Source organism: Haliaeetus albicilla, chromosome 1 (assembly GCF_947461875.1).
Source record: "Haliaeetus albicilla chromosome 1, bHalAlb1.1, whole genome shotgun sequence".
Classification (NCBI taxonomy): domain Eukaryota; kingdom Metazoa; phylum Chordata; class Aves; order Accipitriformes; family Accipitridae; genus Haliaeetus; species Haliaeetus albicilla.
In genome coordinates, this window is record NC_091483.1 from 72,120,350 (window position 1) to 72,142,371 (window position 22,022).

At 40.1% G+C, this 22,022-nt stretch overlaps 1 protein-coding gene across 5 annotated transcripts in view; it reads left to right on the forward strand.

Annotated features, from left to right (window-relative positions):
• The first annotated feature begins 85 nt into the window (after positions 1-85).
• The window catches only part of MAN2B2 (mannosidase alpha class 2B member 2), a 33,882-nt gene continuing 11,945 nt past the window's right edge, over positions 86-22,022 (forward strand). For 3 of the 5 annotated variants that reach the window (XM_069793995.1, XM_069794004.1, XM_069794023.1), the window contains exons 1-7: positions 3,144-3,328; positions 6,964-7,110; positions 10,820-10,925; positions 13,352-13,524; positions 14,794-14,909; positions 15,898-16,075; positions 17,986-18,184. In XM_069793995.1, coding sequence (XP_069650096.1) covers positions 3,203-3,328; positions 6,964-7,110; positions 10,820-10,925; positions 13,352-13,524; positions 14,794-14,909; positions 15,898-16,075; positions 17,986-18,184 — 1,045 coding nt within the window. In that variant the 5' untranslated portion in view covers positions 3,144-3,202. Of the gene's footprint in view, positions 584-740; positions 780-3,143; positions 3,329-4,000; positions 4,037-6,963; positions 7,111-10,819; positions 10,926-13,351; positions 13,525-14,793; positions 14,910-15,897; positions 16,076-17,985; positions 18,185-22,022 lie in introns of those variants that run through there. The other 2 variants (XM_069794019.1, XM_069794011.1) reach the window with 2 other exon arrangements.

Consider the following 22,022-nt stretch of genomic DNA (forward strand, 5'->3'; position numbering starts at 1 on the left):
GCGGGCCGGGCCGGGCCGGCGCTGGGCGGCCGCTCTGCCTGAGGCGAGCCGCGGCGGCGGCAGCGGGGGGATGCGACGCGACGCCACAGCCTGGCCTTCCTCCCGCCCCGGCCCGGAGGAGGCGATCCTTCCAGCTGTTGGTTCAACTTCAGTCACGAACTCCCCAGCAGGTGCCCCCGGCTGGGCCACGTCCCTCCACAGCGCCTCGGCCACGCGTGCCTGCGGTGCGGCCAGCCTGGCGTCCACGGGCGCGCCTCCCCGGCCGCACCAGGAGCCCGGACACCCAACCCCCGGAGAACACCACGCAGCAGGGCCTGGCCGGTGTCACCCGCGCCAGCGTCCCTGCGGCCTCTCCCGGCTCGCCGCACCGAGCGCCGGGCAGCTGTGGCTTCCTCACGAGATGCAGCTCAGTTCTCTTACCATCCCTAGGCCGTGTAGGCAATCTTACGGGTAAAGGCTGCCAGTGCCATGTAAATTGTCAGGTTTTGTGTAGGCTGAAATCACTGCAAGGCTGGAGAGTGGTTTTCATCTGGTCCGTGGACCCCTGTGGGTCCGCCAGCTGCCTTTACAGCGTCCGTGAGAGGTAAGTAAGAAAGCAAACCTGTTATCAAGTAAGCTTAAGTGTCCTGTGTAGCGACCTTTGTCTCCACTGGAAAATGTTTGGGGGAACAGCAAATTTTAACACACTGAAACAGTCAGCTAGAGTGAATTTGTGTTAATAAATGCCCTTATTCTTTCAGACGCCCTCCCCAAAAACACGACAGGAGGGAAATGCAAAGGTACGTTAACTGTTCTCTTCACCAGGTGACTTTCTTGATATTTAATTCAGCACAGTTGTGACTGCTTAGCTTCTAGCTGGCAGCACCCTGCCTACATCTTCTGTCTTTTTGAGGTGACAGTGTCAGAGGCCCACGTATAGCACAGCTCGTGTCAAAAGAAAGCAAACACGCTTTGTATGGGCAAATGAGAAAAGCTTAAGAAATGATACAGGAAGACTATAATCAAGCCATACTAAGAGATTAGGAGCCAACAAGAGGATAAAATATCAATGTAGGCAGCTGTCATGGCACAATTACACTGGCTCCTCCATCTAGCTTTTTGCTGTTTGGGAAACGGTATGTAAATGGTGGGGAAGCATTATTTTTGGCATAAATTCTACTTGATAGACCTACATTCACCCCTTTTTGCAGCAAGTGAAGACCCTCCTGATGCCTTTAGGTGTGTAAACTGGGGGCAGTTTGATTCAATTTTTCCTAATAAAAGTATTCTGTTCAAATATTTATATTCTTCTCCTCTGCATCCAAGACAGTGTCACACTGTGGCCTTTGTGAAAGAATAAGGAGGACAATTACACTTTCTGAAGGAAATAGGTCTAAAATGGGAGTAACATTCTGCAGACATTCTCAGCTACTTTTAGAAACAAAGCAAAATGCCAACACTTAAGATTTCCTGGGAACTTCACCTAAATTACAAAGATCGTAATGCCTTCAGAGGTAAAAAAACACCAGTTCGTTTAGACAGTGTGTGTATATATATCCCCAAGCCATATGTTTGCTGGATGTGCACTAGCTTTCTTGGAACGGAAAAGGTTTAAGGTGATGATTTGAGGAGAAAAAAAAGAGTATCATAGAGCTGTATTAAAGTAAAGCTTCATCCAGCTGCTTAACTGTGATGCTAACTCCCCCTACAAATTACCTACAGACCTTGATTGCTCTTCGTGACAAGGTACTATCATAAATAAAATTAACCTTAGCATTCCAGTGTTAGCCTCTTCTTTTTGGAGCAAACTCTAGTCTACGATATTAATTAGCAAACAAGGGCCCTGTTCTGGGAGAATCCGTTCATATTAGATTTCATTTTTATAAAATGTAACAGTTTTATGCTGTTCAACTCAATATTACTGACTTACATAGCATTTTTCATTCTGGACTTCAAACATTCACAAACTTTATATGTTAAAAAATTCACCAAGTTTGGCATGTAATGCAGCACACCTTTTTTTTTTTCTGTCTAAAATGAGGGGATAGATGCAAATCACATTTACAGTGTGTGATCTGTTTCTACAGGTATCTTGAATATTGAGATGGGTTAATTTGCACCCAAGTGCCAGCCACAATTTTATGAGTGTAAGTCTGTAGGTGGACACTCTTAAGCTATTTGTGATTGTTTCCTTCAGAAAGATGACTGGTTTAACTAAGTTTGGAAACTAGTAATGCTAAATCCACAGACAAACTTGAAGGTGGGAGCAGGTACCACCTTCATCTGATGTGCTTTACTTTTGAGCTAAGAGTTTGGTATGGTATTTTTTGTCATTTCAGGATTGTGAGGTTGTTAAAAGCATGTAATTTACTCAAACTAGAACTTAAGCAAGGTAGTCATGTTACACTACTGTGTATTTTAAAGTCAGGGTTTAAAAAAAACCAGTTTAATCTGTTTTGGCTAGTAATATCACACTGGTATGTTGGGCAGAAACTGGTGAGGAGAGTGGGCTACATTACCCTATAACATTTTTTAATTATGTGCTGGATTTTTTTTCATTTTCACTAGGACTTCATGCAGATACAAGAGTATATACCTTTTCGGTTTTCAGCACAGGGTCCACCTCTTGCTAGCAGCGATAAAACAAGGGGTTAAAACCAATTTAAACGGGATCAGAAGGTCAACCACATAAGATAAAATTTAATCTTGCTACAACGTCAAAACTTCAAGGGTGCAGACAATAATCCGTAATGAACTATTTATCCCCTGAAATAAAGGACTCGCGTTCAGTTCAAAAGAATTGCCTCAAAAAAAAAAAAAACAAAAACATAAGGATTTGCAGTCGCCCCAGGTGCAGAACTCGACATGTCTCCGAGCAGTCGAGTTTTGTAAGACCACCAGCCCCAGAGTTAGCAACGAGAGCCAGCGGGACCAGCCGGGGCCGTGCTGTCAGCCGGCTGTTGCGCCCTGCCGGCGGCATCTCCAGTACCTGCGGAGCGCCTCGGGGCTAACGAGCGTCACGGAATCCTCGCGTTTAGAGGAAAACCGCTGTAGCTTTTTTGTCAGTTTGTTGTTTTGGGTTTTTTTTTTAACCAAGCCGCTCTGCTCGACCAAGCGAGCCCTACGCCTCGGCCCGCCGAAGGCGACCCCTGCTTCCCCGCCCCGGGAGGCGGTGCCGGGGCGGCGGGACGCGGAAGTGCGGCGGGGAGACGGCGGAGCCGCCATGCCAGCCCCGCTCCTCCTCCTCCTCTTCTTCAGCCTCCTCCCGCCGGCCGACGGCCGCGGGGAGCTGCGGGCCTTCGTGGTCGCCCACAGCCACATGGACGTCGGCTGGGTTTACACGGTGCAGGTGGGGCCCCCCGCGCAGCGAGGCCGGCCGGGCCGGACAGCGGCGCGGCCGCCTGTCCCCCCGCTGCCGGGGTAGGGGTGGGCTTGTCGGCTGGGGGGGGGGGGGGGCTGAGCCCCTCCGCTGCCCGGGCTCGGCCCCTCCGCTGCCCGGGCTCGGCTCGGCCCAGCTCCCCGTGCGCCTGCGAGCTTGCAAAACCACCCGGAGTGGTGTAAGGCGGGCTGCGGGGGGTCTGCCTGCCCCCGTCCTAGCGTCTGCCCGCCTGCAGGGAAACGCGCAAATCCTCGTCAGGTGGCGTCTCCGGCCCTGGGCCGGTCCATCTCCGTGCTCCGTGGCCGGTACGTCGGGATCCCGACGCCCCTTTGGAGAGGGCGTGGTTAGCCTAGGAGCGGTGCCCGGGAATTTGGGGTTTGCGCGGGCCTGCGTTCTGCAGGATGCTCCTGACGGGTTTTTGTTTGGTTGGGTTGGGTTTGGTTTTTTAAAGGAAAATCTTCGGTCTCTTTGATGGTGTGCTTTGATTATGTGGCAGCTTTTCTTGGTCTTCTCTTGTTACGAAGCCAAACCCCAGGAAAACTTTTTGTGATGTCTTTGAGAGGAGAGCAGGATCCCAGGTCCTCAATGGCTGGGGTGGGCTTGGAGCCTACTGCCACGGAAACGAGGTAGCAAAGTAATTTTTGCTAAATACATGAGATGCAGAGCAAAATAAATCAGGTGCGGCATTAATACCTTTTATATTTGTTAGTCAAAATCCTGAATCCTTCAATCTTTCTTCATTAGTATGAATTTCTTTGATTTACGTGAAAGATGCTGTGGATACTTCGCTCGCTACAGTGAAATGGCATCAGATGTTTAAAAGTAACTGTAATAAAAAAGAGCTAATGGCTCACCACAGAATCTCTGCTCTGCATGTATTTTGTCTTCCTTTTTTAGGAAAGATTAGTGAATTTCTTCTTTAATACTTCAAACTCCTACTCAGAAATTGCATAAGAGAACACAAAACTAATTTTTATTTTGGGTCAGTTAGCAGTCAAAGATCTTCTCCGACAGAAACGAAACACGTAATTTCTTTTTTTTTTTTTTTTTTTTTTTCCTGAGAAGATGCAATTGATTGAAGCCTTGGTTCCTCTGCTGTTAAATCACAGGCATCAGCAAATCCTGTAGTCAAAAACCACAGAGGTTACCTGTGGATCATTTCAAATGCTTCTGTAGTAAAGTGAAACCTGAAGGTAACTCTCTGTGGAATACTAATATGATTCCAACCTATTTAACATTTTTGGTTTGCTTAGTTACTAGGTTTCACTCATGACTGACACCATACTATGTTTTCTGTGTTTAGTTTCTCCATTTATAATGTGAAAAATAAGCATTTTATTTATGATATCAGAACAGCAATCTTCATTGTGTGCTGGAAATTATAGTATTGATGGAGAATTCCAGCACTTTGATGTATAAAAAAACCTTTTTTTAATTTCTCTCAAAGCAAGCTATCTGTTGCAATCTGATAACAGTGGTACCATATTTTACGTGAGATGTGGCGTCTCACTGACGTATCTTACCATAGGTGTGAAAGATACCTCGCCATTGTTTAGAATGCAAAACAATTTTTACATCATGATAGGAGTTTAAAATCTATACTTAAATAAGTAAAATCTTACCTGCTTATTTATACTGTGTCACTGCTTATTGTTTCAGAGTATCTCATCAGCTAGTAGAGGATATGAATTGGAAAGAAAATTCTTATTGTTGCTTGCAAGTATCCTGGTTTGCAAGAACAATTATTTTCATATCCCACCCAGACGACTGGGGTTTATAAACTTTGTAGGATTGGGTAATATCTTACTGCTTAGTTCCAGTGTAGTTTGAGTTAGAATAAAGACTGTCTTGCCTTTATCTCCAAAATACCTCACGAAAATATTTTCAGTGAGTTACCACACAGAATACTGTAGTATTGTATTAAATTTGAAAAGTCCTTGTGCAGCTCTTAAAATCTAGTGTACTCCATTTAATAGTTAAGAACTAAAATTGAGCCTAATGTTGTTGTAATCATTGTGCATACACTGGGATTTTAGGATGTATTGTTTGTAGCCAATTGCCAGTGAAAAATGAAAATTCCTCAGCAATCATTTGAGTGTGTCACTGAGTATTAGTAAAACTTAAAAGCTATTCCCTTAGTTAAAATTTTACATTGTATTAATCATCTAGTCATAATCTTGATTTTAAAAAACCCTTAAGAACTGATCAACAAATCATTGAAAGAGTAATTATTTAGATAAGCACTACAGTATTTTAAGCCATTCTTCCTGCACTCAAATGTTTTCCCTTTTCTAAGGACACATTAGCATTTTTACAAAGTTAGCTGGATTTCAGCTGTGGAAAGCAAGAGGTTAGGAAAGGTAGGATGATGTGATACAATTCATTTCTGATTTGTATCACATCATCCCCTTCTTATTTCAAAATGTGATTTTCATATAGGAAAGGCCTAAATTAAAAATATGCATTCAGATTTTACGTATCATGACCATTAGTTTTCAGGTGGGTGAGATCTATGTCAGTCACTTTAAGATGTACGTGTGTATCGTGGTGTGCATTCTTAAGCAAGTACCAGTAGTTTAAGTAGAAAAAGTGTTATGGTTAGTGTTAAAGTAACTGTGCTATAACATGCAGATAACTTTGTTACGAGAAAACACAGACATTGCAGGAAATTGTAGGATCTTTGCAGTTGCCTTTAGGCACTGTACATCACTTTGAAATTAAGTAAAGGGTGGAAGACTGGATCTGGTCAGTGGTTGTTCTGGCAAGGGTAAGTGTACACGGAGTACCTTAATGTGCGCAACTTCAAAATTAGCGTGATGTTGTTTATTTGATACCATAGAATAGGATATAACCATATGATAGGATATTTGATGGATACAGCTGTCACGTTTGCGTTTTGAAGAAATCCATAGGCCTCATTCTGGAATACAAGTTGCTTTAGGAATGACATAGGATAGATGCACAGATTCTGTATGATTCTACGTCAACAGTCAAACTCGTTCTAATAGTCCTTTGCCAGTTTGGTTTTACTTCATCCTAAAACATCAAGCAGAATTGAGTTATTTTTCATGACTAAAACTTCTAGGGCCATAGTAGTTTAATTTACGTTATATGTATCACTGTACTATACCAGCAACACGCACCTGCAGCATGGAGTCATACTCACTCTAAAGAAACAATTCTGATAATTAAGGCCATCAGAAGAAGAGCAGAAATGGAAGAATAAAGTGTGCATGTGGGTTTATCAACTATGTTGGTGCAAAGTCTTATCCTCTGTGGCACTGTTGATTTAAGGTAAGCAGTGAGGGACAGCGTGAGCTGTTCCCAGTACATCAAGAAGAAAGCTTGTATTGATGTCTGCAGATCTTGGGCGAAACTACACCATGATCTAGTCAGGTCCCCAGTCAGAGGATGTATTTCGGAGCAGAAGGGCCCACAGGCTGTATGTAATCAAAGAGAACTCGGTCTTTCTGAACGTACAAAGGAAGTGTGCAACAAATGTGAGGGTTTTGATCTCTCTCTCTTCTCAAGCCCAATGAGTATTCAAAACAGCCCCTTTAATATAGGCAAAACAGTTTATTTTCTACACTTTTTTTTTTTTGCAGGAAAGTATGCACGCTTATGCAGCAAATGTCTACACAACTGTTGTAGAAGAGCTAATGAAAGGAAAGCAGCGCAAATTTATTGCCGTGGAGCAGGAATTCTTTCGACTCTGGTGGGATGCAGTAGCCACAGATACACAGAAGCAGCAGGTAAGTTGTACTAGCGCCATACTTCCTGCTAAACAAAGAATCCACGCTCTTTTCCGGGGGCAAGGAGGGGCAAAGTACTTCACCATTTGCTTTTTACCCAGGTCTTGTGTAAGCTGTTTCTGAATCTGGTACTTCTTATGAAAGGACGTTAACTCTAAAGGCAGTTGGCAGAGGTTAAAACCCCAGCTATAGATTAGAGCGGTAGGAGGTAGTAACCTTTGCACTGAAGACTCTTTACACTTCACAGTTCTTGTTTCATCGATGACTTTCTTATTTGAGGGCATGCTAGTATAAGATGTGGGTGATTCTGAAAGAGGCTGCACCAATATCTGTTAAACATCTGAAGCTCATGAACTGCTCTCTAACACTGCTGACAAGAAGGAACATTTTTTCTTTGTGGTTAATTAAGTACTGCTCAAAAACCTGCTGTGTGTAAACAAGGATAATGCAGCAAAGAGGTGACTGTAGATTCAACAGCAATAACTGTTTCTTGGGACTGTTTATTTATAAGCTGTGATCCCTTTCAGTCTTTAGAGCTTTAATTTGAGGATTTTTTTCTTTTTTTTCCTAGTAAAGACATTGTGAAGTTTTATTTGTCATTTCTTCTTTCCTCTGACATGAAACAAACATGCTGAAATCAAAGACTGGGCTGATAGCCTAGCAGCTGGTCATGTGTTGCATTTGCAGTGCAAGATGTTTAAGTTTTGGACACTAAAACCAGAGGATATACAGGTGCAGCTTCTCATAGGTACTCACTCAGAACTCCATGGTCTGTTTTGTTACCAGGGTCCAGCCAACAGCGGCATATTACTTGCAGTACTTTACGTTTCAGTTTGTTTAAAGTGCTAGATGTTTAAAGCATCATGGAGAAAAGACACCTCTTGTCTGTTTTTTTTAACCTAGTCCTTCACTAAGTTCTGAATTTTCTGTAATATTTAGTATTTAAATAATAGCTTACAACCTGTGTGCAGCTGACCTTTGTATGAGAGGTTTTGCTGTGTATAGGTGGTTCAGTTTTTGTGGGGGCACTGCCCATACTTGCCTGTTGCAGGACAATTTTCTTGTCTGTTTTTAATTAGAAAACTGTACTGTAACTCTGGGGTAGGGGAATTAAAAAAAAAAAAAAAAGCATAGGAGCTACTTTGTGCAGGTACAGAAGAATACTCTAACTTTCTAAGGTAAGTTGATCTTATTTCAAGTACATTATGCTGCTGTAACCCAAATATAAAGGCCTGTGTTTCTAATATCTATTCTAGCTATTATGTGGAATCCAGGAGAGTAAATGTGTATCACATTTGACCTCAGTAGTGCAAAACTAGTACATATGATTCAGCCTATTTAATTTCCTAGCCTAGTTACTGATAATTGTTGCTTTTATGGATTTTTTAGTCAGTTCTCTAGTTACTTTATAGCTGCTTCTCTGAAAACTAAAATGATTAAAACCAAATTCCTCTTAAATCTGTGTGTCAAACATTTAATCTTTAATAATATTTAAGAGCTATGATGCTTGCTGATACGTGGCATGTTTTTAATGTTAGCAAGTTGCAAATATTGGGCCGTGAAATTAGGTCACTCTGGTTACTGTCCTGCTTTTTCCACTTGAACTCTAGCAAAAATAATTTTCTGTAGTACAGGCTCCCTCGTTTTAACTTTGCCATTTTTTGGTCTTAATTTAGTATTTTACTTGGAATACAGGATTTAATTCTAGTTTCTTTTGGAATGTCTGCTTTGGATTAGAGTGGTAGTATTAAAAACTAGTAAAAGGTATAGCCTGGGTACTGAAACTGATTTTTACAATTCAGATGAGAGAATATATAGGAGTGAAATGTATTGCAGCAGCATTCAGCTGGATATGAACCTCTTGGTTCTCAGTGCATGTTATTTCCATGGTATTTTCTTGTGTGAACTCTTCCTATTGCCTTACCCTAGCCTGATGTCTGGGTGTTTTAACTAGGGGAAAAAAGATGTGTAGCCACTTCTATCTTGTTTGTAGGGGTGAGCTGACGTAAGGATAGTAGTAGTTGTTCCAAGGACCACAGTTATGTTCTACTACCGTAGCAGCCTGCTGCTTGTAGTACTGCTGTGTCTGTTTCCTCAGTTCCTCCTTCCTTTTGCCCAGTTCTGGTCAGCAAAAGTGCTTGTCATTAGAGATATTGTTTTCTTTTTTTTTTTTTTTTTTTTTTTTTATTCCTAGGATCAGATATTATTTAAATTACTTGAATTATTTATTTTTCTTGTGTTTTCAGCCTCTCAGTGGTTCCACAAAACTTATATTAAAAAAAGGTTTCCATAGCCCAAAGAGGTATCTCTTTTTGGATATCCATCCAAATGGGGAATAATAGCCACAGATGCTTTTCATGTAGGTCAGGACCAGTTCTGTGCTGACACCAGATATCAGTTATCTGGTCTCCCAGCATGCTAATCAGTCACCACAGTCATCTGGAACTAATTTATGAATGCTGAGCCCTGAAGCATTTTCACAACATTGTGAACGAGAGAAATGATTATAATCAAAATTGACAATCTGGCATCGTATCTGAGCAGACACAGGGGCATTCACTGAAGGTTCCTGGGGAAATAAACATAATAGCTCTGGAATTGGCATCCTACATGACAGATTACAAAAAAAAAAAAAAAGGGTGGAGATTAAAATACATATTTACATAAACTTTCTTTGTTGGAAGTTTGAGGTATATTTGAAGTTCTAGGTAGTGAAGTAACTGTAATAAAAACAGAAGACTCCCTAACACTTCTAGAGAAGGGACACGGACTATTACTCCCTCTCTCCAAACACTGCCCCCCCGCCATCCAGCACATTTGCTGAAAATTGTACTTGTCAGCATATTTGTTGTTTCTAGTGGCTGAAATTAAAACAAAACAAAACACCAAAAAAAACCCAGAGAAACCTTGAACAGTTGAACAGATCGTAATATATCAACAGTTTTTAAACCAGGAAAAACAGACCAGAAATGAAGGTTAGCAATGGGTTTATCAGGCAGGCAAACCTGCTACATGTGGAATAACTATTTCTTAATAAAGCATTCTGTCTCTCACAAGTTGAGCAACCTGTCCAAGCTCTGAAGGCAAGGAAGATGCATACAGAGTAGAAGGGATGTGTTTGTGGCCACAGTGTGATGGCACACTCTGTCTCCCTCCTAGATCCCACAGGTCTCAGTCTCCAGACTGTTACAGAGGTAATAGACTAAAGGAAACCCCGGGAGCCTGGCCATTGCTGCTTGCGTGGGGTTGCATATTGCTTCCAAGACAAATGAAGCCTTTGGGAGAAGCACTAGTATCTTCTGTTTTAATCCTCCAGCTTTAGCTGCCTTGAGGCAGTATCCTAGGCTGCTGCCAGCATAGTGTACGGGGACAAGTCTGGTGTTTAGATAGTATGAAGGCACAGTAACAGCCCTACTGAGAAACACCTGCCAGGTAGACCCTGACCTTCTGTACAACCTTTGTGCCTGCTATCTGGTTTCAGTGTAAGCTAGGTAAATCAATGCACTGTGCAGCGCATTAATAAGCTTTCCCCCCTCCCCTCTTCTTTTGATAGCACTCAGTACAGACAGCCTTTTATCCCATTTTTGTCCTGGATGCCTTCTTGACAAGTGTGTTTAGGTAATGTGCTGTGATCTGAAATGAATTTGCAGCCTTTCTGGATAAGACTGAAATAATGTTTATGTTCTGTGTCTTAATTTCAATATCATAGGTCCATCAGTTGCTTCAGGAGGGACGATTGGAATTTGTCATTGGAGGACAAGTGATGCATGATGAAGCTGTGACACTCATTGATGATCAAATTTTACAGTTGACGGGTTTGTGTATTTGCATTTAACTTCTATTTTTTGTTGTTGTGACCTTGGGAGTTTTGTTTTTCATTTCTCCACCCCAAGATTGCTATTATTTTTTTACTCTAAGAACTGATCAAAGCATCACTTATTTTTTACTTGCTGGTGGGTTATCTGTGTAAAAATCTTTGCTTTAAAAAAAACAAACAAACACAACAGTTCTGTAGTAAGCAGAAGGGTTACTGAAAGCTGGCTTGCAGTTTAATCAATGTCAGTTATAAACTCCTTTGGAGCAGAGGCCTTTTGTGTGTGTGTGTGTTTGAGAGCTTAAGCTCCCGGGAAGATAGTTGTGGTGAAATTGAGGGTATGAAACGCTCTGGAAGAAAATATCTGGTAGCAATTCAGAGTGTGGCAAGGTTGTATCGTTTAGGCAAAGTCTTCTGCAGAAAATGGGCCATAGAATGTCACCAAGGTCACTGAACTTAGTTGAAAGACTTGCTTGATGAAGAAGCCCCCATTTGTAATCATGATCAGCAGCCTCTGTTAGAAATAGGTGCATATTTCCAAGAGATGCACTATTTCCCATTTTAATCTTCTAGCTTCTGCTTCCAGCCATTTGTATGTTACACCTCTCCATCTGATGGTTTAAAGAGTCTTAGTATTTATGTTTATCTCCATCCGGTTATTGAAAAAAGAAACAGGATAAATCATGCCACCACTGTGCTCTAGATGCCTATAATATGCCACGAGGGAGTAGCATGCTTTTTGGGTGTGGGAGGGGATGTATTAGCACCAGCTGTTTGTCATGGCTGATATAAACCCTGCCCATTTCAGAACTACACTCTGGGCAGCTTTCTACATGGGAGAATAAAGGGTCAGAAAACATTTTTATCATTTGCTGAATCTGACTGCGCAGGACCACTGGCCTTGTTCTTTGCTCGTCAGTGTTTCTCAGGAGCGCAGGGACAGCAGCTGATTTTTCATCTCAGTGAGTCGCCACATCGCACTCTGGCCAAGAGGAGGAGAGGGGCTGAACATTTTTTTTTTTTTTTCCCCTCACCCGATTCCTGTGTTTAAAGGTTGTTGCATGGGCTTAGTACACCGAACCCATGACTTTTCCAAAGAAAATACTAATACTGACTGAAGAGTCCTTTTGGTAAATGCAAATACAGCTTTTTCTTTCATTGGAGTTAGCTGCAAAAAAACATTATTTCTAATTTAATATTCCGTTCTGTGTATAAACATAATTTTTTTTACAAAGAAAATTCAGGTTTGGTAATTTATTCAGCAGGAACAAAAATATTAATACATTTTAAAATCCCCATTTATTTTTCCTGAAAGCACTCTGCTCAGTTTGAGTACATACAAACAAAAAAATGTATCCTCACACTGTGTGTGGAGTTCATCTTGAGAAGACAAAGCCAGTGCTGACACTTAGGGTCTACATTTCATGTCTTCTCCTGTCTGTCTAGCCAGCTGTGTTTTGAAAGAGCCTAGCAAACTCTGCCTAAAATGTACTTCAGTCAAAAGAGTTAAAATAAACACATTGTGAATATTTTCACTAGAGAAGACATTAACCATGGGAAAGATGAAGTGAAAAGAGAATGCCTTGCAACCTCGGTCATTCAAACATGATATTAAAATTTGGAATGGAGTTAGTCCAAAATGGAGAAGATATGATTGTATTTTCAAATAGTTCTGAGCACAATTCCAGAACTATGAAATTAAGATCTGCAAACTTTATTTCTTTGTTTGTTTTTTTTGATTATGAGAATCCTAGTGCTGGATATACTGGAGCTCTGAATAAAATCTACTGCTTAGCTGATTGGCTTACTTTCATTTAAATGGTTTGTCTGAATTTATTCTATTGTCTGGTCTTTCTGGTTTGGGGGTTACTTTTTTCTGAAACTCATTTCAATACAAAAGTAATAACATTGGTTCTGAATAACATCTTGTATCAAGATTGCTATTAACCTTTAGCTTTTTTCTTTTTTTTATGATTGAGGATCGTATTCATATTAGTTTTGATTACTGGATGGCTTCCCTGTCCCTTTGTCATTGATATGAGACTGAAATTTTCTGAGAATGAGTGGTATGATTTGAGCAAACACAAACTAAACCCCAGCTTGTTTTTTTCCTACAGACTCCAACCTGGCTGTTAGCCTTAACCTAATCTGTATCTAAGTACTTTTTCCCAGGCCTGCCTCTAATCATAATTCCTTTTTGTTATTCTTCTTTTATAATGTTAATAAGTTATACTTGGCATAGCAAAATAAATATTGTCAGTGTGAAACTTTCTGCTGTGAATCATTAAATTCCTGAAACTTTAAATGCTTTGGAAAACAGCACAAAAAGCTATCCTTTAAGTGCTTATCTGCAATACTATATGCCTATTGAATTTATAAAATGAACTTGTAAAAGTATTCCTAACCTAAACAAATTTTGCTTTGCAGAAGGCCATGGATTTTTGTATGAAACTTTTGGGATCAGGCCTCAGTTTTCTTGGCACATTGATCCTTTTGGAGCTTCAGCTACAACACCAACTCTTTTTTCTCTGGCTGGTTTTAATGCTCATCTTATTTCTCGGATTGATTATGATCTGAAGGCTGACATGCAGAAAAACAAGGTAAAAATACCCTTAGGAATGGAACCCATTGCCAGCCTCTACTTGCAGTAATGTAAACTATGACATTAAGATAAGCATCTCTCTGATCTGCGTAAGAAAATGTACGTATTTCTTCTCTAAAAGTGACATGCTGATTGCATGTGGTCATGGTGAAATACATTGAATCATAATCATGCAATATGGTCAAGTAATGTCTTCATGACTTCTGGCCAAGGATAATGTATAGTCTAGCCTGAAGAAGACACAAAAGACAGGCAGTTAGGCAAGGTGTAAGCTGACATTGAATTAGGAGTGTTGGAACTGGAAGCATCTAGAATGGGTTTCAGCTTCCCCTGAGAACATCTTAGATATGTTGGGTTTTATAGAGACTGTTTTAAAGTGTAGTGTGTATGTTTGGGCACAATGGTTGTCACGCTCGGAACACTTATTTGTGCCTGTAAAAGTGATAATACTAGGTCAGTTAGGGTGGCAGCTAATCATTTTTTTTGCTGAGCTTGGTTTTTGTTTCATGTTCTGCCTTCTCTCACACAGTGTCCCATACAGAGTAAATGTTTTTCTTTTCACATCACAATGTTGGATCCTGATCTGTTATCAGTTTTACACACTAAATTATGTGAAAATAAGGGGCTTTCTCTAGTATGAGGTGGGCATTAGGCAGTTTTTATGAATCCTTTTTTTGAAATTCGAGCACCTCTGAAAAAGAACAGAATTTCTCTTGAATTGGGTGAAGACAGGACCTACCACCTTATGTTTGCAGTGAGTTGCAATACTTCCTTTCTAAAATCTTTTATGAGCTTTTGACAATCTTTTTTCCATCGAATTTTTTTTTCTGGCACTTGACAGTCTGGAGGCTTCCAAAACTGTAAAAATTCTGTTCCAGTTGATTAAACATTGATTCCCACTGACTGTAGTGCAATCCAGACTACATCTGGGTCTTTCCTAGCTTAGAGGTGTTCAACATCCACTGAAACAAGTGAGGTGTAATTCCTGTGAAAAGCTAGGCTTACATCTGGATTTTAGCAGTATGCTGGCAGTGTGCTGCCTCCTCTACTTGTCCATCAATTCAAACAGAAAGGGGCAATACTATAACCTCCTATATATAGTATGTGGCCTTGCTTGGGTTGCCGTTGGCTGGTCTTAAGTAAGAGCACTTAAAATATTACAAGTGGTGGAAAGGAAGATGGGTACTCTGAAGTCTTAAGTTGTTAAATGATGGTATTCTGCACTTGTCATCAAGGGTAACGGTTTCTTACGTTTTTTGTTTTCCAGAAGCTTCAGTTTGTATGGCAGGGCTCTCCTTCCTTATCTGAAAGACAGGAGATCTTCACCCATGTTATGGATCAGTACAGCTACTGTACCCCATCGCAAATACCTTTTTCAAACAGGTCTGAAGATTTCCCAAATAGGCATAAATATTTATCACTTCTGAGAGTTCATGTTGTTGGAGTTTAAGCATTTTCTTTGACTGTTTCCTTTCAACAGTATTCTACTGCTTTCTTTTGACCTGCAGTAGATCTAGGAGATGTCTAGACTCTGTAAATCTGAGTCAGGATTATTAAGCAACCCCAGCTACCCACCATAATACATGAAGTTTTCTCAGTACCTAACAACTGAATGCTCAAAAGTGACACTTACTACTGACAGGCATTAAAAAGACTTCAAAATATTGATAAGACTTTAAAAATAATGTTTTCTAGTACCAGGAGGCTTGGAACACAGGTACTGCTTTCATCTACATACATATATCATGTCAGTCCTTATCAAAAAAATACAGAATAAAAATGTGAAAACAATCAATTGGTATAAACAGGAAATGTCCAAAGCAGGACTGGGGTTTTGTTTCTCTGTCTGGAAGGTTGAGATTTAAAAACTCCAGGATACTCAGTATGGACCTGGCTATTGCTAATTGATTTTCTATGTGACATTTTTAACATTATATTTGGCTGAGATTGTGTATAAACTAAAGCAACTAAAATTTTCCATTTACTTTGTGAAAAAAAATCTGAGAACTTCTGAAAACTTTATTTTGCTTGCTGGCTTATCCAATAAAATACCCTTTGTAAACAAAGTTTAATTGGGGGAACATCCTTATTGTTACAGAGCTTGTTGTTTTGTCCAATGATTTCTTTATTCTGTGTGAGCAAGCAGCAGGGACTTGGAAAGTTGCACAGTGCAAAAAGAAAACTGGACAACCTTCTCCCTACCTCCACCCCCAAATAAACTCTGAAACCTAAATACTAGCAATGAATATAAACTGAATTTTTTTTTTGCTTCTTATTCCCTCTGTGTCTGCATTTTATCCCAGCACATTTTGATGTGTTTTTCCCAGTTGAATAAATCCTGTTTAGCCTATTGCGTTCTCCTTCTACTTAGATCAGGATTTTATTGGAATGGAATTGCAGCTTTCCCAGATCCACCAAAAGATGGTGTTTATCCAAACATGAGTCTCCCTGTTACAGATACTAACATCCATCTGTATGCAAAAACCATGGTGGCAAACATTAAGGAGAGAGCAGCCTGGTTCCGAACAAGTGATGTTTTATGGCCATGGGTAAGTGCATGATCAGCATTTGCTTTAGAAGTGGCAAGTACAGTATGGACAGTAGGTAGATGGTACTTTGCTACAGTATGTACTGCAAAAATGCAGATACTAACCACATGTCAGTAAAGTGGTTTTCTCATAAGTGGGGTCCAAATGTCTGATTAGTAATGATTTTTAAAAACTAGAACTTCCTTGTACAGTCTGCCAGCTGTCTACTAAGTCTTCCACCTTACTTAATATAGAAAGAAATGTGACAAAATTGAAAAGATAACCTCTTGTGAAACTATATATTGCAGTTTTGCTTCCTTTTTTCTCTCCTTGTTTTGTCTATTTAAATGATCTTTTTACATAACTGCTTGGCACACCATAACTCTATATTAACAAAAATTATAGCATTACAAGAAAACGTGTTACACATTAGGTAGACAAGGTCTTTTTCTAACTGATGTGTAATCATTTTTTTTATACAGTCTTGTATTTTAGTTAGAAACATAAGCATATGCCAGATTGGTCACCCACTTTTTTCAGCAATATGCTGTGTTGATTACGTTCTGCATGTACACGTAGCGCTGATAATGCTTTCACTATTTTTAAGTCCTTAGAAAAGAATAACTTTGCCTAAACTGAATGTACAGTCTGTATTTTAATTTTGATGGATGCTTTAGGTCTCATAATTACAATATTAAAGGATGATGTGTGTTCTTGAGGTGGCTATTTCACCACAGTATCTGTTCTTGCAAAGAGAGCAAACATTTTCTGATTGATGCAGCTTTGAGTCACTGATTTGTTTTTCTCCTGTGCTTGTGACGCTGTTGCTTGTATTGATTTTTTTTTTTTTTTTTTTTTAAGAGGTTGAGGGGAGAAGTGGGATATAATACTCTGTAGTAGTCCTATAGTGAAAGTTATGCTGGAATGGGGAGGAGGGAATCTTGAATAGTGCAAATAAATTCCAAATGTCTAGATCCAAATGTGCAGTTTTGCAGTAATGTAAGAAAATTTCAGTCTCTGACTTCCTGATTTGTGTGCTTGTGATAATAAGCTTTAAACAAAGTAATAAAAGTTTGTTGCTCATTCATAGTTCTATGTAAAGAGGTAAATAGATAACACAGATACCTCTATAGCTAAGCTTGCTATTTTTTCATGAGTACAAATAGTTTGGAGTAATTGGATACGGGGGGGGGGGGGTCCCTTCAGTTAAAAAATCAGGAAATACGTGCTTTCCCATTTAAGGTCAGACCTCACATCTAGACTATTGGCACTTTTGTGATGACTTATGTGGACAAACCAGTGTTCATTCATGATCTGAAGGACATAGTTGTGCAGGAGGAGGCACTGGACTGTGGGCAGTGTAAAAGTTCAAACCTACTTGCCTAGAGGCCATAGCAGCAGATGTAGGAGGGGGCATGGAATTGTCTTAAGGACCGGAACTGATCCTTGAGATGTTTTTTGGCCTGTGTGGTTGAACTAACTGTACAGTAATGTAAAGCATTCCTGTGCAAAGTTTTGTTCAGGTAGTGAGTGGATGTGATGACCACAGCAGGTTCTCCTGGATATCCTTGTTCTACAGCGCTAGGAAGAGCTTCCTTATTTTCTGCGGAGTGGGAGAAATGAAGTGTGAAAAGAAACAAAGGTCATCTTTCCATGCACGCATGCATGCATTTTCCAATTGCTACCATGAAATTTCATGCTCTTGCACAGTATGGTGTGTCAACACCCTTCTCCCTATCTGTAATGCTGGTTGGTTATCAGCTGATCTGTGTGAGTAACCTTACCCATTTTTGACATTTTGTAACAAATAACTTTTATATGGGGAGTCAAGATCAAAACAAATACCAATTTGACATAGACTAGTGTTAAAAAAGATCCTTCTAAATTATGTGACCCAAAGTCATTTCACTGTTCTGTTTCTGGAATTTCAGGGCTGTGACAAACAGTTCTTTAATGCATCTGTTCAGTACTCCAACATGGACCTGTTGTTGGATTATATTAACAAGCATTCTAATGAGTTTGGAGTGACTGTCCAGTATGCTACTGTTGGTGATTACTTCCAAGCGATTTATAGCAGAAATCTTACATGGGAAATTCGGGACTCTCAAGACTTTCTTCCATATTCAACAGGTAATTAAGTTCACAACTGCATAATGTCTGCCTCAAATGTACATATTTAAAATTTTAATAAAGGGAAATTGAGAAAATGAGAAGTAAGGTAAGAGGAAAAACACCATCTCCTTATAACATTTATTTACACTACCAGGTGTCATCGAATAGACAAGTTGATCACAACTTAGTGGTATAGGAAAGATGGTAGGGCAGTGGTTGGCAATGGTTCTTTGGAACCATTGGAAGCAATGGGTGGAGCAAGAGACCCTGAAACAAAGAGTATAGAAATAGGCAAACTTGGCAAGAAATCTAACTTGAGGTTTTTGTTTTGCTGTCTTTGAATAACACTAGAGTGCAAAGGAAAGCTAAGCACAAGGTATATTCATGTATGTAATGTCATCCACATTTTTTTAATGGCCTGAAGAAATGTATAGATACTGCACTAACCAGGTTCTGTTACAGTGAAAACAGTGAGCAATGAGGTAAACCTGTAGCCTAGGCCACCTGGCTGAAATTCAGTAAGATGCTTCAGTGGATGGATGAAGGAAAAAAAGACTGCAAAGCATGGAACACACTGCGAACTGGTTAGAGACAGCAGTGATAGCAAAGGCGCCTTGCAGAGGTGTACCAGCTCAGCTAACACAAGTGTCTCGTGTGACATTGGAGGGGTCCTGTCTGAACTCTCTAAAGCTGAGATCCTAGGACTCATTCTGCTTCTAATATAGATTTTGACAATTTCTTTCATGTTTGGACATTTAACTTGGAATTCATTCTTTTCTCTGCCTCCCACGGGTTAGCATGCACAAATAAGCTGTAGTTTCCTAGGTATTCTGCAATATTAGATGTGCACGTTACACCTCTCCTCCTCTTCCCCAAAAATGAGCTGTAGTAAGGACACAGTGCTCCAGGATCCAGGGGACTGAAAAAAAACCTGATAAACTGAAAGATAACTAGAAACAGATGGATGCATGGCCAAATAGAGCCATGTCCCATTGTTACTGTTTAAAAGAACTGGATTATGCATAGATTAGATCAGAGATGGAAAATGCAACATGGGGTAATCTATGAATGTCTGAAGGAGAAGCGAGGCAGGTAACCAAGGGACCAAGGCAAGCTCTTAGGGTACTTCTTTATTAGTACAGTGGAATAGGAGTGCTCAAAGTGAAACAGTTGGTACTGAGGATTTGATGTCCATACTCTACATAATTCCAGGTACATTGGGCATAATCTGGTCATATGGACTGAATGCCCATTAATGCTTGTTACATACCATCAGGAATTCAGTGTGTAAGCTCCAAAACGAATCTTTGAGATAGATAGATAAAAGAAAGCATACTAGGTAAGGATGACTGGTAGATTCATTTCAAAAGCATGTTCCTGGTCCAAACAAAACATTAATGTCAATGAGCCCCTAAAGTCTCTTGTAGCTCTAGGAGAAAGTCTTGTCTTTGTCATTAAAGAAAACAGTTTTAAAATTGAGGGGGCGGGGGGGGGGGGAATTGTGTTATAACTGAAGTCTCAAAAAGTAAAAATAGTGCCTGTATTTCTGAAATTTCATAGTATGATGTGACACAAATTAATTGCAGCTGCTTGTTGCTTGCTTGCTTCTTACTTGCTGCACTACCTTAGCTCTTCAAGCAGAGCTGAGAAGTACTGGGAAGATATGAAAGAAGGCATGCCATACCCAACATCCCTTAAATCCTTTCCCCAGTAAATTTACCCTTTTAGGCCTCATATGGAAGTATGCAGAGAGAAGGTACGACTAACTTCTCAGTTTCTAGACTCATTAATATTTTTCATTTCCTGGATTATCATTAAAATATCATTGATATCCTTAAAATACCTGTCCTAGTTTCAGCTGGGATAGAGTTAACTGTCTTCCTAGTAGCTGGTACGGTGCTATGTTTTGAGTTCAGCATGCGAAGAACGTTGATAACACTGATGTTTTCAGTTGTTGCTAAGTAGTGTTTAGACTAATGTCAAGGATTTTTCAGCTTCTCATGCCCAGCCAGCAAGAAAGCTGGAGGGGCACAAGAAGTTGCCACAGGGCAGAGCCGGGGCAGCTGACCCCAACTGCCCAACGGTGTATTCCATACCATGGGACGTCCCATCCAGTATAGGAACTGGGAAGTGGGGGTGGGGAATCGCCTCTGGGGGACTACCTGGGTGTTGGTTGGTGGGTGGTGAGCAATTGCCCTGCGCATCATTTGTACATTCCAATCCTTTCATTATTGCTGTTGTCATTTTATTAGTGTTATCATTATTAGTTTCTTCTTTTCTGTTCTATTAAACCGTTCTTATCTCAACCCGCAGGTTTTGCTTCTTTTTCCCGATTTTCTCCCCTATCCCACTGGGTGGGGGGGAGCGAGTGAGCGGCTGCGTAGTGCTTAGTTGCTGGCTGGGGTTAAACCACGACAATACCTTTCCATATAACTGTAGCTACCTCTACTTCATTACATTTTTTGGCACTGTGGATGTATATCTCGGACTATTACAACCCAAATTTAACTTATACATCCAGTATTCTGTAATATGTCTGTTTACTTTTAAATTAATAAAAATAACTATTGCTTCCTCTGAATCACTGCATGGACTAATTCCTTACTTACTCACCTCCCTCTAGGGATCATGTCATATCTAACAACTTGCTGAGAAGTGCACTGCCAGTTTTAAATGCTAATATCCTTTTACATCTGAGCTCTTACCTGTATCTTTTGGCATAATTTACAGGCAGTAGTCGATTGCCATTCACTTGCATAATAGCAGCACCTTCAATGTTCCAGGTGGGTGCCCACACATAGATGCAATTTCTTCCCCACATGGCTGACTGTGCCTTGCAATTGCAGTGTAGATTTGAGTGCACTTTCTCCCACATACTATCTTGCTTCTTGATGATTAATCCTCTCTCATTCTTTCTATGCCATTTTATTATGAGTCACTTACTGGGCTCAGTGTCACTTCTGACATATGCCTTGGAAACTCAAGTTTTAAGTCTCAGATAAGTATTTCCTTTTTCTACTCTACGTTCATTGTACTGTGCTAGTATGCATATGTGACTCTTCTGCTTGTAGCCTTGAAAACTGAAATGAATTTCATTCTGTTTGAACTTCTAGCATTTTTCAGGCCAAAAAGAATTTGTCCTGAAGTTTTTGAGCAAAAGATCCCATTTTCTAATTGTTGCCTTTGATCCTAAGCTGATAGGAGATTGTTATGGTTGCATATATGCACTTTATAAAGCACTATCTGCAACTTCTTTCTGAAAAAACTATCAGTGGTATATTTAAAAAAAAAATTCCCCCCAAAACAAAAACAAAAAAACCCAACCACTAAGTAGGTATTTGGAGGTTTTAAAAACAAATACTTGTTTTCCTGGTTTACTCTATGGAGTACTGGAACATACTAGCATGAAGTAACTGTTGAAATACTTCTCATTGACCACTTGAGGGCATCTTTTGATGTAGTTTGGAGTCACGTTATCACATCACTGTTTCTACTCCATTTTGAGGAAGTGAAATTTAAGATAAATCCCTTTGACTAAAAGGGGGGAATATAGAGAGCTTGTATCAAGCAGTAAACAAGGATTATAATCCACTTTCTTTATTAGTGAGTAATACAATATGCTTCAGCGAAACTTCGAAAGTTGTGTGCAGATCCACAAAGAAGAAATTTCTGCAAACATAGATTAACTTAGTCGATAAACAGCTTTGTTCAACATTCATGTTACTAGGCCTGTATGAAAGATTGTAGTTTTCCAAAATGCATGTTTGTGGCTGTGTTTCTTAGTAGGACTTATAACTATTACATTTCATGGCCGGTGTGTAAACCAACAGCAGGTTTCATATAAGAAGCTGTACAG